General features: G+C 41.3%; 1 protein-coding gene across 5 annotated transcripts in view; it reads left to right on the forward strand.

Moving 5' to 3' along the window:
• Positions 1-14,266, forward strand: part of KAT14 (lysine acetyltransferase 14) — a 41,020-nt gene that overhangs the window by 9,012 nt on the left and 17,742 nt on the right. For all 5 annotated transcript variants that reach the window (XM_027118248.1, XM_027118245.1, XM_027118246.1 and 2 more), the window contains exon 4: positions 13,854-14,035. In XM_027118248.1, coding sequence (XP_026974049.1) covers positions 13,854-14,035 — 182 coding nt within the window. The remainder of the gene's footprint in view (positions 1-13,853; positions 14,036-14,266) is intronic.

The following is a 14,266-nucleotide window of genomic DNA, read 5'->3' on the forward strand; positions in this document are numbered from 1 at the left end:
GTTCTTTTTCTTGAAAGGAAATGTCTTAGTTTAATGATTTAGCTCTATTTATGGAACTTAATACACCCCATTTATAAGGGACAAGGAAGGGAAAAAAACTGATAAAATTAGATCTTGGAACGTTTTCATGATCTTTCAGTGCTGTTCTGCCTGGTGGATTGTCTTCTGGAAGAAGTTGGATTTAAATTGCCTGTTTTAAGGAAGTTGGCGTATTTTAGCAGCAGGTGTTCAGTTTCATTTGTTCATTTCTAGAGCGTGTTCTGAGAGGCATCAGCTGAGGCTCTTTTTCTTTTCAATACTTCTACTGAAAGACATTAATTACTCTCCAGCTTCTTGTAATTTAACCATTAAACTAGTGGGTTTTGGCCATATTAGTGTATCACTTGAATTATCGTTTACTTATTTAAATCAAGTCACTGAAAAAAAAGAAACTTCACACCACCATGGTAAGTGGAAAACCTATATCACTTATATAAATAGAATGAAACTGTAAAAATAAGTGCACTAAAAATAAAGCAATGCTATTGACTTGTAGCTAGATCCCATGACCTGTAAAGGCAATCTGAAACACTCTTTCTTTTTTTTATCATATGATACCATCTATATATTGTTTTCATCCAGGTGTATTGATATGTAATTGACATACAGCACTTGTATGAGTTTAAGGTGTACAGCATAATGATTTGACTTACATACATCATGAAATGATGACCAGAAAGTTTAATGAACATCCATCATCTCATATAGATATAAAATTAAATAAATAAAATAAATAAAAAATTTTTTTCCTGTGATAAGACCTCTTAGGATTTACTCTCGACAGCTTTCCTGTATAACATTCAGCAGTGTTAATTATATTTATCACGTTGTACAGTACATCCCTAGTACTTATTTATCTTATAATGGGACGTTTATCCCCCCACCTCTGGAAAATCTGATGTCTTTTTCTATGAGTTTGTTTTTGAAGTATAATTGATCTACAACCTACATTTGTTTCTGTTACACAACACAGTGATTCAGTATTTCCATATGTTTCAAAATGATCACCATGGTACGTCTAGTTACCATACGTTACCATACAAAGATACTACATAATTATTGACTGTTTTTCCTACATTATACATTTTATACCTGTGACTTATTTATTTTGCAACTGGAAGTTTGTACTTCTTAATTTCCCTCACCTATTTCTACCCTCTCCCCACTCTCCTCCCCTCTTGCAAGCACCTGTTTGTTCTCTGTATCTGTGACTGTTGCTGTTCTGTTATGTTTCTTCATTTGTTTCTTTTTTCGGCTTCCACATAACTGAAATCATACAGTATTTGTCTTTCTCTGACTTATTTCACATAATACCCTTAGCATAATACCCTCTAGGTCCATACATGTTGTCACAGATGGCAAGATTTCATTCTTTTTTATAGCTGAATAATATCCAATTGTGTATGTGTGTGTATCACATCTTTTTTTTTTCACATCTTTATTGGAGTATTATTGCTTTACAATGTTATGTAAGTTTCAGCTCTATAACAAAGTAAATCAGCTATATGTATACATATATCCCCATATCCCCTCCCTCTTGCGTCTCCCTCCCACCCCTCTAGGTGGTCACAAAGCACTGAGCTGATCTCCCTGTGCTATGCAGCTGCTTCCTGCTAGCTATCTATTTTACATTTGAGAGTGTATATATGTCAGTGCTACTCTCTCACTTCATCCCAGCTTCCCGTTCCCACTCCCCGTGTCCTCAAGTCCATTCTCTACGTCTGCGTCTTTATTCCTGTCCTGCCTCTAGGTTCATCAGAACCTTTTTTTTTTTTTGGATTCCATATATATGTGTTAGCATACGGTATTTGTTTTTCTCTTTCTGACTTACTTCACTCTGTATGACAGACTCTAGGTCCGTCTACCTCACTACAAATAACTCAGTTTCATTTTTTCTTATGGCTGAGTAACTATTGTATATCTGTGCCACATCTTCTTTATCCATTTATCTGTCAGTGGACATTTAGGTTGCTTCCATATCCTGGCTACTGTAAATAGTGCTGCAGTGAACATTGTGGTACATGATTCTTTTTGAATTATGGTTTTCTCAGGGTATATGCCCAGTAGTAGGATTGCTGGGTCAAATAGTAGTTCTACTTTTAGTTTTTTAAGGAACTTCCATACTGTTCTTCGTAGTGGTTGTATCAATTTACATTCCCACCAACAGTGCAAGAGGGTTCCATTTCCTCCACACCCTCTCCAGCATTTATTGTTTGTAGATTTTTTGGTGATGGCCATTCTGACCGGTGTGAGGTGATACCTCATTGTAGTTTTGATTTGCATTTCTCTAATGATTAGTGATGTTGAGCATCCTTTCATGTGTTTGTTGGCAATCTATATCTTCTTTGGAGAAATGTCTGTTTAGATCTTCTGCCTATTTTTGGATTGGGTTGTTTGTTTTTTTTGATATTGACTTGCATGAGCTGCTTGTATATTTTGGAGGTTAATCCTTTGTCAGTTGCTTGGTTTGCAAATATTTTCTCCCATTCTGAGGGTTGTCTTTTGGTCTTGTTTATGGTTTCCTTTGCTGTGCAAAAGCTTTTAAGTTTCATTAGGTCCCATTTGTTTGTTTTTATTTCTATTTCTCTAGGAGGTGGGTCAAAAAGGATCTTGCTGTGATTTATGTCAAAGAGTGTTCTTCCTATGTTTTCCTCTAAGAGTTTCTTTTTTAATTAATTAATTAATTTATTTTTGGCTGTGTTGGGTCTTTGTTACTGCATGTGGGCTTTCTCTGGTTGCAGTGAGAGGGGGCTACGCTTCATTGCAGTGCACGGGCTTCTCATTTCAGTGGCTTCTCATTGAGCATGGGCTCTAGGGTGTGTGGGTTTCAGTAGTTGTGGCTCGCGGGCTGTAGAGCGCATGCTCAGTAGTTGTGGCACACGGGCTTAGTTGCTCCATGGCATGTGGGATCTTGCCTGACCAGGGCTCGAACCCGTGTCTCCTGCATTGGCAGGCAGATTCTTAACAACTGTGCCACCAGGGAAGTCCCTTCTAAGAGTTTTTTTACTGTCTGGCCATACATTTCGGTCTTTAATTCATTTTGAGTTTATTTTTGTGTATGGTGTTAGGAAGTGTTCTAATTTCATTCTTTTACATGTAGCTGTCCAGTTTTCCCAGCACCATTTACTGAAGAGGCTGTCTTTTCGCCATTGTATGTTTTTGCCTCCTTTATCAAAGATAAGATGACCATAGGTGCGTGGGTGTATCTTTGGGCTTTCTGTCTTGTTCCATTGATCTATATTTCTGTTTTTGTGCCAGTACCATACTGTCTTGATTACTGTAGCTTTGTAGTGTAGTCTGAAGTCAGGGAGGCTGATTCCTCCAGCTCTGTTTTTCTTTCTCAAGATTGCTTTGGCCATTTGGGGTCTTTTGTATTTCCATACAAATTGTAAAATTTTTTTGTTCTAGTTCTGTGACAAATACCATTGGTAGTTTGATAGGGATTGCATTGAATCTGTAGATTGCTTTGGGCCGTATAGTCATTTTCACAGCGTTGATTCTTCCAATCCAAGAACATGGTATATCTCTCCATCTGTTTGTATTGTCTTTGATTTCTTTTATCAGTGTCTTATAGTTTTCTGCATATAGGCCTTTCTCCTTAGGTAGGTTTATCTCTAGGTATTTTATTCTTTTTGTTGCAATGGTAAGTGGGAGTGTTTCCTTAATTTCTCTCTCAAATTTTTCAATGTTATTGTATAGGAATGTGAGAGATTTCTGTGCATTAATTTTGTATCCTGCTACTTTACCAAATTCATTGATTAGCTCTAGTAGTTTTCTGGTAGCATCTTTAGGATTCTCTATGTATAGTATCATGTTATCTACAAACAGTGACAGTTTTACTTCTTTTCCAATTTTTATTCCTTTTATTTCTTTTTCTTCTCTGATTGCCGTGGCTAAAATTTCCAAAACTATGTTGAATAATAGTGGTGAGAATGGACATCCTTGTCTTGTTCCTGATCTCAGAGGAAATGGTTTCAGTTTTTCACCATTGAGAATGATGTTGGCTGTGGGTCTGTCATATATGGCCTTTATTATGTTGAGATAGGTTCCCTCTGTGCCCACTGTCTGGAGAGTTTTTATCATAAACGGATGTTGAATTTTGTCGAAAGCTTTTTCTGCATCTATTGAGATGATCATATGGTTTTTCTCCTTCAGTATGTTAATGTGGTGTATCACATTGTTTGATTTGTGTATATTGAAGAATCCTTGCATTCCTGGGATAAACCCCACTTGATCATGCTATATGATCCTTTTAATGTGCTGTTGGATTCTGTTTGCTAGTATTTTGTTGAGGAGCTTTGCATCTATGTTCATCAGTGATACTGGCCCGTAGTTTTCTTTTTTTGTGATATCTTTGTATGGTTTTGGTATCAGGGTGATGGTGGCCTAGTAGAATGAGTTTGGGAATGTTACTCCCTCTGCTATATTTTGGAAGAGTTTGAGAAGGGTAGGTGTTAGCTCTTCTCTAAATGTTTGATAGAATTAGCCTGTGAAGCCATCTGGTCCTGGACTTTTGTTTGTTGGAAGATTTTTAATCCCAATTTCAGTGCTTGTGATTGGTCTGTTCATATTTTCTATTTCTTCCTGGTTCAGTCTTGGAAGGTTGTACTTTTCTAAGAATTTGTCCATTTCTTCCAGGTTGTCCATGTTATTGGCATATAGTTGCTTGTGGTAGTCTCTCATGATCCTTTGTATTTCTGCAGTGTCAGTTGTTACTTCTCCTTTTTCATTCTAATTCTGTTGATTTGCGTCTTCTCCCTTTTTTTCTTGATGAGTCTGGCTAATGGTTTATCAATATTTTGTTTATTTTCTCAAATAACCAGCTTTTAGTTTTATTGATCTTTGCTATTGTTTCCTTCATTTCTTTTTCATCTATTTCTGATCTGATCTTTATGATTTCTTTCCTTCTGCTAACTTTGGGGTTTTTTTGTTCTTTCTCTTATTGCTTTAGGAGTAAGTTTAGGTTGTTTATTTGAGAGTTTTCTTGTTTCTTCAGGTAGGATTGTATTGCTATAAACTTCCCTCTTAGAACTGCTTTTGCTGCATCCCATAGGTTTTGGGTCATCGTATTTTCATTGTCATTTGTTTCTAGGTATTTTTAAACTTCCTCTTTGATTTCTTCAGTGATTCTTGGTTATTTAGTAGTGTATTGTTTAGCCTCCATGTGTTTGTATTTTTTACAGTTCTTTTTCCTGTAATTGATATCTAGTCTCATAATGTTGTGGTTGGAAAAGATACTTGATACAATTTCAGTTTTCTTAAATTTACTGAGGCTTGATTCGTGACCCAAGATATGATCTATCCTGGAGAATGTTTCATGTGCACTTGAGAAGAAAGTGTATTCTGTTTTTGGGTGGAATGTCCTATAAATAACAATTAAAACTATCTGGTCTGATGTGTCATTTAAAGCTTGTGTTTCCTTATTTATTTTCATTTTGGATGATCTGTCCATTCGTGAAAGTGGGGTGTTAAAGGCCCCTACTATTATTGTGTTACTGTCGATTTCCCTTTTTATGGCTGTTAGCATTTGCCTTATGTATTGAGGTGCTCCTATGCTGGGTGCATAAATATTTACAATTGTTATATTTTCTTCTTGGATTGATCCCTTGATCATTATGTAGTGTCCTTCTTTGTCTCTTTATTTTAAAGTCTGTTTTTTCTGATGTGAGTATTGCTACTCCAGCTTTCTTTTTTTTTTTTTTGCAGTAGGCGGGCCTCTCACTGCTGTGGCCTCTCCCATTGCAGAGCACAGGCTCCGGACACGCAGGCTCAGCGGCCATGGCTCATGGGCCCAACCGCTCTGCGGCATGTAGGATCTTCCCGGACCGGGGCACGAACCCATGTCCCCTGCATCGGCAGGCGGACTCTCAACCCCTGCGCCACTAGGGAAGCCCACTCCAGCTTCCTTTTGATTTCCATTTGCATGGAATATCTTTTTCTGTCCCCTCATTTTCAGTCTGTACGTGTCCCTAGGTCTGAAGTGGGTCTCTTGTAGGCAGCATCTATACGGGTCTTGTTTTTGTATCCATTCAGCCAATCTGTCTTTTGGTTGGAGCATTTAATCCATTTACATTTAAGGTAATTATCGATATGTATGTTCCCATTACCATTTTTTTAATTGTTTTGGGTTTGTTTTTGTAGGTCTTTTCCTCCTCTTGTGTTTCCTGCCTAGAGAAGTTCCTTTAGCTTTTGTTGTAAAACTGGTTTGGTGGTGCTGAATTCTCTTAACTTATGCTTGTCTTCAAGGTTTTAATTTGGGGCTTCCCTGGTGGCGCAGTGGTTGGGAATCCACCTGCCGGTGCAGGGGACACGGGTTCGCGCCCCGGTCCGGGAAGACCCCACATGCCACGGAGCAGCTGGGCCCGTGAGCCATGGCCGCTGAGCCTGCGTGTCCGGAGCCTGTGCTCCGCAACGGGAGAGGCCACAACAGTGAGAGGCCCGCGTACCGCAAAAAAAAAAAAAAGTTTTAATTTGTGTGTCGAATCTGAATGAGATCCTTGCTGGGTACAGTAATCTTGGTTGTAGGTTTTTCCTTTTCATCACTTTAAATACGTCCTGCCACTCCCTTCTGGCTTGCAGAGTTTCTGCCGAAAGATCAGCTGTTAACCTTATGGGGATTCCCTTGTATGTTGTTTGTTGCTTTTCCCTTGCTGCTTTTAATATTTTTTCTTTTCATTTAATTTTTGATAGTTTGATTAATATGTCTTTTGGCGTGTTTCTCCTTGGACTTATCCTGTATGGGACTCTGCGCTTCTTGGATTTGAGTGACTATTTCCTTTGCCATGTAAGGGAAGTTTTCGACTATAATCTCTTCAGATGTTTTCTCAGACTCTTTCTTTTTCTCTTCTTCTTCTGGGACCTCTATAATTCGAATGTTGGTGCATTTAATGTTTTCCTAGAGGGCTCTGAGACTGTTCTCAATTCTTTTCATTCTTTTTTCTTTATTCTGCTCTGTGGCAGTTATTTCCATTATTCTCCATTCTTCTGCTTCAGTTTTTCTGCTATTGATTCCTTCTAGAGAATTTTTAATTTCATTTATTGTGTTGTTCATTATTGTTTGTTTGCTCTTCAGTTCTTCTAGATCTTTGTTAAAGGTTTCTTGAATTTTCTCCATTTGATTTCCGAGATTTTGGATCATCTTTACTATCATTACTCTGAATTCTTTTTCAGGTAGACTGCCTATTTCCTCTTCATTTGTTAGGTCTGGTGGGTTTTTACCTTGCTCCCTCATCTGCTGCATATTTCTCTGTTCTCTCATTTTGTTTAACTTACTGTGTTTGGGGTCTCCTTTTTGCAGGCTGCAGGTTCGTAGTTCGTCTTATTTCTGGCGTCTGCCCCCAGTGGGTGAGGTTGGTTCAATGGCTTGGGTATGCTTCCTGGTGGGCGGGACTGGTGCCTGTGTTCTGGTGGGTGGGGCTGGATCTTGTTGCTCTTTGGGCAGGGCCTCATCCAGTGGTGTGTTTTGGGGTGTCTATGAACTTAGTATGACTTTAGGCAGCCTCTCTGCTAATGGGTGGGGTTGTGTTCCTGTCTTGCTAGTTGTTTAGTATGGGGCATCCAGCACTGGAGCTGAGTCTTAGTGTTGAGACAGAGATCTCTGGGAGAGCTCTCTCCAATTAATATTACATGGGGCCAGGAGGCCTCTGGTGGTCCAGTGTCCTGGACTCGGCTCTCCCACCTCGCAGGCTCAGGCCCGACACCCGGCCGGAGCACCAAGACCCTGCCAGCTTCACAGCACAGAAGAAAAGGAAGAAAGAAAAAAATTAAAAACAGAGCCCCCAAACAAATGGTAAAAGCAAAACTAAACAGACAAGGGACTTCCCTGGTGGTGCAGTGGTTAAGAATCTGCCTGCCAGTACAGGGGACGTGGGTTCGATCCCTGGTCTGGGAAGATCCCATGTGCCACAGAGCAACTAAGCCTGTGCGCCACAAGTACTGAGCCTGCGCTCTAGAACCCACAAGCCACAACTACTGAGCTCACGCCCAACAGCTACTGAAGCCCATGCCCTTAGAGCCCGTGCTCTGCAATAAGAGAAGCCACCATGTACTGCAATGAAGAGTAGCCCCTGCTCACCACAACTAGAGAAAGCCCGCACACAGCAACAAAGACCCAACACAGCCAAAAAATAAAAAATAACAGACAAAATCACACAAAGAAACATACACACACATACACACACACACACACATACTCACAAAGAGAGAACAAAAAAAAAGGAAGATAGCAACCAAACCAATAAACCCACCAATGAAAACAAGCACTAAAATCTAAACTAAGAGAAACAGAACACCAAAAACTAATCAAATGCAGAAAGCAAACCCCAAGACTGCAGTAGCTCCCAAAGTCCACCGCCTCAGTTTTGGGAACATTTGTTGTCTCTTCATGCATGTATTCCACAGATGCAGGGTTTATCAAGCCGATTGAGGGGATTTACTCCACTGCTCCTGAGGTTGCATGGAGAAATTTCCCTTTCTCTTCTTTGTTCGCACAGCTCCTGGGGTTCAGCTTTGGTTTTGGTCCCACCTCTGCGTGTAGGCTGCCCTCAGGCCTCTGTTCCCTGCCCAGACAGGAGGGTGTTAAAGTAGCAGCTGATTAGGGCTCTCTTGCTCACTCAAGCCAGGGAGAGGGAGGGAGGGGTACGGTAGTCATAATTGGAACATGGGACGTGCCTGTGGCAGCAGAGACCAGCATGATGTTGCAACAGCCTGAGGCATGCCATGTGCTCTCCCAGGGAAGTTGGCCCTGGATCACAGGACCCTGGCAGTGGCGTGCTGCACAGACTCCTGGAGGGGTGTGGGTAGTGACCTGCACTCGCACACAGGATTCTTGGTGGCAGTGGCAGCAGCGGTAGTGGTCCATGCCTGTCTCTGGGGTGCGAGATGATAGCTGTGGCTTGCACCCATCTCTGGAGCTCGCTTGGGTGGTGCTCTGCTGTCTGTGGGCACACAGAGCAAGAAGCCCTTCTCCTTGTGCACTCTGAAATTATGATCTCTTGCCTCTCCGGCAGGTCCAGACTTTTTCCTGGTCTCCCTCCTGGCTAGCTGTGGCGCACTGGCCCCCTTCAGGTTGTCTTCACGCAGCCAACCCTAGTCCTCTCCCTGAGGTCTGACCTCCAAAGCCCAAGCCTCAACTCCCAGCTCCCACCCGCCCCGATGGGTGAGCAGACAGGCTTCTCAGGCTGGTGAGTGCTGGTTGGCACTGATCCTCTGTGTGGGAATCTCTGCTTTTCCCTCTGCACCCCTGTTGCTGTGCTCTCCTCTGTGGCTCCGAAGCTTCCCCCCTCCACCACCCGCAGTCTCCGCCTGCGAAGGGGCTTCCTAGTATGTGGAAACTTTTCCTCCTTCACATCTCCCTCCCAGAGGCGAAGGTCCTGTCCCTATTCTTTTGTCTCTTGTTTTTTCTTTTGCCCTACCCAGGTATGTGGGGATTTTCTTGGCTTTTGGGAAGCCTGAGGTCTTATGCCAGCATTCAGTTGGTGTTCTGTAGGAGTTGTTCCACATGTAATTGTTTTTTTGACGTATTTGTGGGGAGGAAGGTGATCTCCACGTCTTACTCCTCCACCACCTTGAAGGTCTCCCCCTCATATCTTCTTTATCCTTTTATCTATTGATGGGCACTTGGGTTGCTTCCGTGTCTTGGCTATTGTAAATAATGCTGCAGTGAACATAGGGGTGCATATATCTGTTCAAATTAGTGTTTTGTTTTCTTCGGGTAAGTACCCAGGAGTGGAATTGCTAGATCATATGGTAGTTCTGTTTTTAATTTTCTGAGGACCCTCCATACTGTTTTGCATTGGCTGCACCAATTTACATTCCCACCAGTAGTGCACAAGGGTTCCCTTTTCTCTACATCCTCACCAATATTTGTTATTTGTTGTCTTTTTAATCATAGCCATTCTCACAGGTGTGAGGTGATAGCTCATTGTGATTTTGATTTGCATGTCCCTGATGATTAGTGATGCTGAGCATCTTTTCATGTACCTGTTAGCCATCTGTATGTCTTATTTGGAAAAATGTCTTTTCAGATCTTCTGCCCATGTTTTAATCGGATTGTTCATTTTTTTGATGTTAAACTATGAGTTTTTTGTGAGGCCTCTTTCTTGATCAAAAAGGGAGACTGTGTTAGTGAGAATTTAAAGCAACTAATTTTCTCCTTGATCTAACCAGAGGAGTGAAAGAGAATTAAAAATTACGCTGTGACTCCTTGGCACTCAGTTTCCTGCCTCAGTGCTGTCCTTCCCTTTGGGAACTCTGCTTTAAGCATCAGTGATTGGAAAAGCCCCGAAACCACTCACCTGAGGTGGTCTCCAGTGCTCAGATGTGTCCATGTATGAAAACACAGACTCACTGCCTCCGCAATTAAACATTTCTCATAGCTGCTAAAGATTTAGTCTGCTATCCATGGAGCATACTTTAAAATTCTTAATGTTAACCATTTCTCATTTGCCATAGGATCTGAGAGAATAGTGTACTGTATAGTGAAGTTTTAAATTTGAATACATTTTCTTTCAGATCTTATATGTCCTTAATATTTTATTAAGGTTTAAATGTATAAAGGTTTATTAAGGGCTAACCTAAATAACTTTGTGTACCTATTGTAGAAGCAAGTTAAAAAGTACACAAAAGCTTAATTACTACAGTTTAATTGCTATTTTATATGTGGTCATTTAATCTGGTTTTACAGTCCTGGCCTTGAATTTTTCCCAAAGTTATAATTTTGATTAGTGAAGAATAGTTTGGATATTTTTTCTATTACCATATTTCATTGATTTTAAGATAAACAGTTTTTCACACTTTGACATCTCTGACAGCTGGATACATCTTAGAAGTGATGGTGTGTCATAGCTTACTTGATAGCTAGTTTTCCTTCTTGTACACAAAACGGTGTGTCTTAAAGTCAGTGGACCTTATGTTTGATGAAATATGATAAAACACATTCATAGTATTTAAAATTAAAAATATTATACAGGCATGTCTCAGAGATGTTGCAGGTTCAGTTCCAGACTGCTGTTGTAAAGTAAATATCACAATAAAGTGAGTCACATGAATTTTTGATTTCCCACTGCATATAAAAGTTATGTTCACATTATGCTGTAGTCTGTTAAGTATGCATAGCATTATTTTTAAAAAAGCAGTGTACACACCTTAATTATAAAATACTTAGGCTTCCCTGGTGGCTCAGTGGTTAAGAATTCGCTTGCCAATGCAGGGGACACGGGTTTGAGCCCTGGTCTGGGAAGATCCCACATGCCGCGGAGCAACTAAGGCTGTGCACCACAACTACTGAGCCTGTGCTCTAGAACTCGCAAGCCGCAACTACTGAAGCCTGCATGCCTAGAGCCTGTGCTCTGCAACAAGAGAAGCCACCGCAATGAGAAGCCCGTGCACTGCAACAAAGAATAGACCCCGCTCGCTGCAACTAGAGAAAGCCCACACACAGCAACAAAGACCCAACTCAGCCAAAAATAAAAAATAAATGAAAAAAAATACTTTATTGCTAAAAGATGCTAACCATAGTCTGGACTTCAGCAAGTTGTAGGAGTAACATCAGAAGTCACCGATCACAGATCACCATAACAAATACAATAATAATGGAAAACTTTGAAATACTACAAGATCTAAAATATGACACACAGACATGAAGTGAGCAGATGTTTTTGGAAAAATGGCACCGATAGACTTGCTTGATTCAGGGTTACCACAAACCTTCAGTTTTTAAAAAACACAGTATCTGTGAAGTGCAGTAACATGAGCTATGCCTGTATGATGAGGGTTCTGGGAAGATGGCAGAGTGGGAAGCACCAGAAATCTGTCTGCCCACCTAGGTAGCAGTTGCATTGGCAGAATCCAGTGTAACTTTATTGGAACTCTGGAGTCAGCTGAAGGCTTGCAACTTCCAGAGGAAGCCTTGGACCATAAATTACAATCAGCGTTGGCCAGTTTTAACTGTGGCAGACAGCCATGCACATATTCCTGGAGCAGCTTGCATACAGTATGGGATCCGGGGTGGACACAAAGGACGCTGTCCTCCAAATATCATATCTGTGCTGATCACTGACTGCTGCTTCTGATCACAGAGGTGCTGATAAAGGCGTGGGCGGCCTTTGTTGTTGCACCTCCTCCATTGTTGCAAGCCCCTCCCCGTCTGGCTGAGGTGACTTTAAAGGGACTTATAGGGTTGGCACCTACCTCCCCACTTTCACTTTCCTCTTTGTCCCCTTTTTGGAGCCAGACGTTGAAGACTAAGACATTCAAAAGCACCCACATATACAGGGGAATTAGCCACCCTGCATGTCCGGGGGAGGCACAGGCTTAGACATGGACTGAGAGGACGTTGAGTTTCTGCTCCGGCTGATCTTTGGCACAGAGACAGCCTGCAGCTGTCAAAAACCAGTAAACCCCGGGGAAGGAGGAGAGTCTGGTGTCCAGAGTTAACACATTATTAGATTCAAATGTCCACTGTCCAACAAAACACAAGGAATACAAAGAACAAGGAAAGTATGGCCCATTCAAAGGAAAAAAATAAACTAACAGAAATTGCCCCTGAAAAAGACCTAATGGTGGACTTACTGGACAAAGACTTTAAAGAGCTGTCTTAGAGATGCCCAGAGAACTAAAGGAAGAGGTGGAGAACATCAGGGAAGCAATGTATGGACAAAACAGAAATATCAATAAAGAGATAAGAAGTCCTGGAGCTGAAAAGTACAATAACTGAAATGGAAAGTTCACCAGAGGGATTCAAAGCCAAATAGGACAATGGGAAGAAAAGTGAACAGATCCCAAGGGGCCTGTGGGACAGTGTTGGGCAGTGTAAGAAAGCAAGTGGGATGGGTTCGTTCTGGTCAGACCGCTGGGCAACAGGAGGGGGGCCTAGAAAGGTCAGAACGAGGTGAGACCTCGTTCTGCTCTGACCCACAATGCTGGGGGTCATTCTCCTGTCTCAGATATGTGGTCATGCCTTTATAAAGTTTTTTTGTTTTTTGTGGGGTTCTTTTGGTTTGTATTTTTCTAGTACATCTCTGTTCCTAAGGATACTTTTTTCTCTTGCCTCCCTAGCAGTATTTTTCATCTGTTAGACTGACTTTCTTATGAAGAACTGTTCTTTAGGATTTCCGGTCATTGATTTATGTTTTCAAGGTGGAAATAGAACAGTTTCCTTAAAAATCACTTTTAACAGGAACCTGAATAGTTGACATTTTACATATCATTTAAAATTTTTGTTGTATACACTGTTGTGTAGTTATTTTGAAACGCTTGCTGTATTTTGGGGGGGTTTGGTCAGAGTTGGTAATTCCCCCAAGGTTCAACTCTGTGTTTGTGGGACATACCATATAGTTTTATTCCTACTCTACTATGCGAAGGCAAGTAGCAGACTGAGGGATGCATCCTCCTCCATGGGTAAAATGAACTGTTTACCAGGGCTAATGACTCTCCTGCTTTCTTTCCTGAGAGTTGTGTTTAACTCATACATAAAAGCAGCTCAAGTTAAATAAAATTAGCCTGTAGAACTCCATAATCATGGATAAGAAGTGTTTTATGAGCTTTGTTTGAATTAACTTCATTTAATCGCCACAGCAGTCTTGCACATTCTATTATCCTAATTTTAAAGATGAAGAAACTGAGGCAGCTAGAAGGTGGTGGAGCTGGGATTTGAAGCCACGCAGAACCCCGAGCCTCTCCCTTATCCATTGTGCTCTGTTCCTTCAAAGAGGGGAAGTTCCATAGCCTATCACAGACTTGGAGGCAGAGACTGCACTGTCTATGTAAGGATAGAGTTGAAAAGCCAATAATTTTTAAATTCTTGGACTCTCCAGGAAAAAGACCTCCACCTGGTGGAGCACGGTGGCGGGCTGCCTTAGCGTGGGGAGCCCCACGTACTTCCGCTCAGGAGCTCAGGAATTTGGAGAACCGGGATGGTGGAAGCTCGTCCACAACAGGCCCCCTACCCTGAAACCCGAGGGAGAGAAGCTGTCCATCTCCACTCTGAAAGTGAAAGGTACTGTCGTGAGCTGAGAGGTGCCAGTGTAGACAATCCGCTTTGACCAGGCACGGAGCCCTTGCCTCCCCGGAGCTGCTCTGCCCCACAGTTTTATTCTAACACAGTTTTTTATGCCGTAAATAAATATTATACAAAAAATGTTTTATAACTGCCTAATCAAGTTACCAGTTTAATAAATTTCCTTTAGTATCTGAAAGGTTGTCTATTTTCAATCTGTTTATTTATGGT

Source organism: Aethalodelphis obliquidens, unplaced genomic scaffold (genome assembly GCF_003676395.1).
Source record: "Aethalodelphis obliquidens isolate GAN/ISIS:26980383/991018 unplaced genomic scaffold, ASM367639v1 scaffold18, whole genome shotgun sequence".
NCBI classification, from domain to species: Eukaryota; Metazoa; Chordata; class Mammalia; order Artiodactyla; family Delphinidae; genus Aethalodelphis; species Aethalodelphis obliquidens.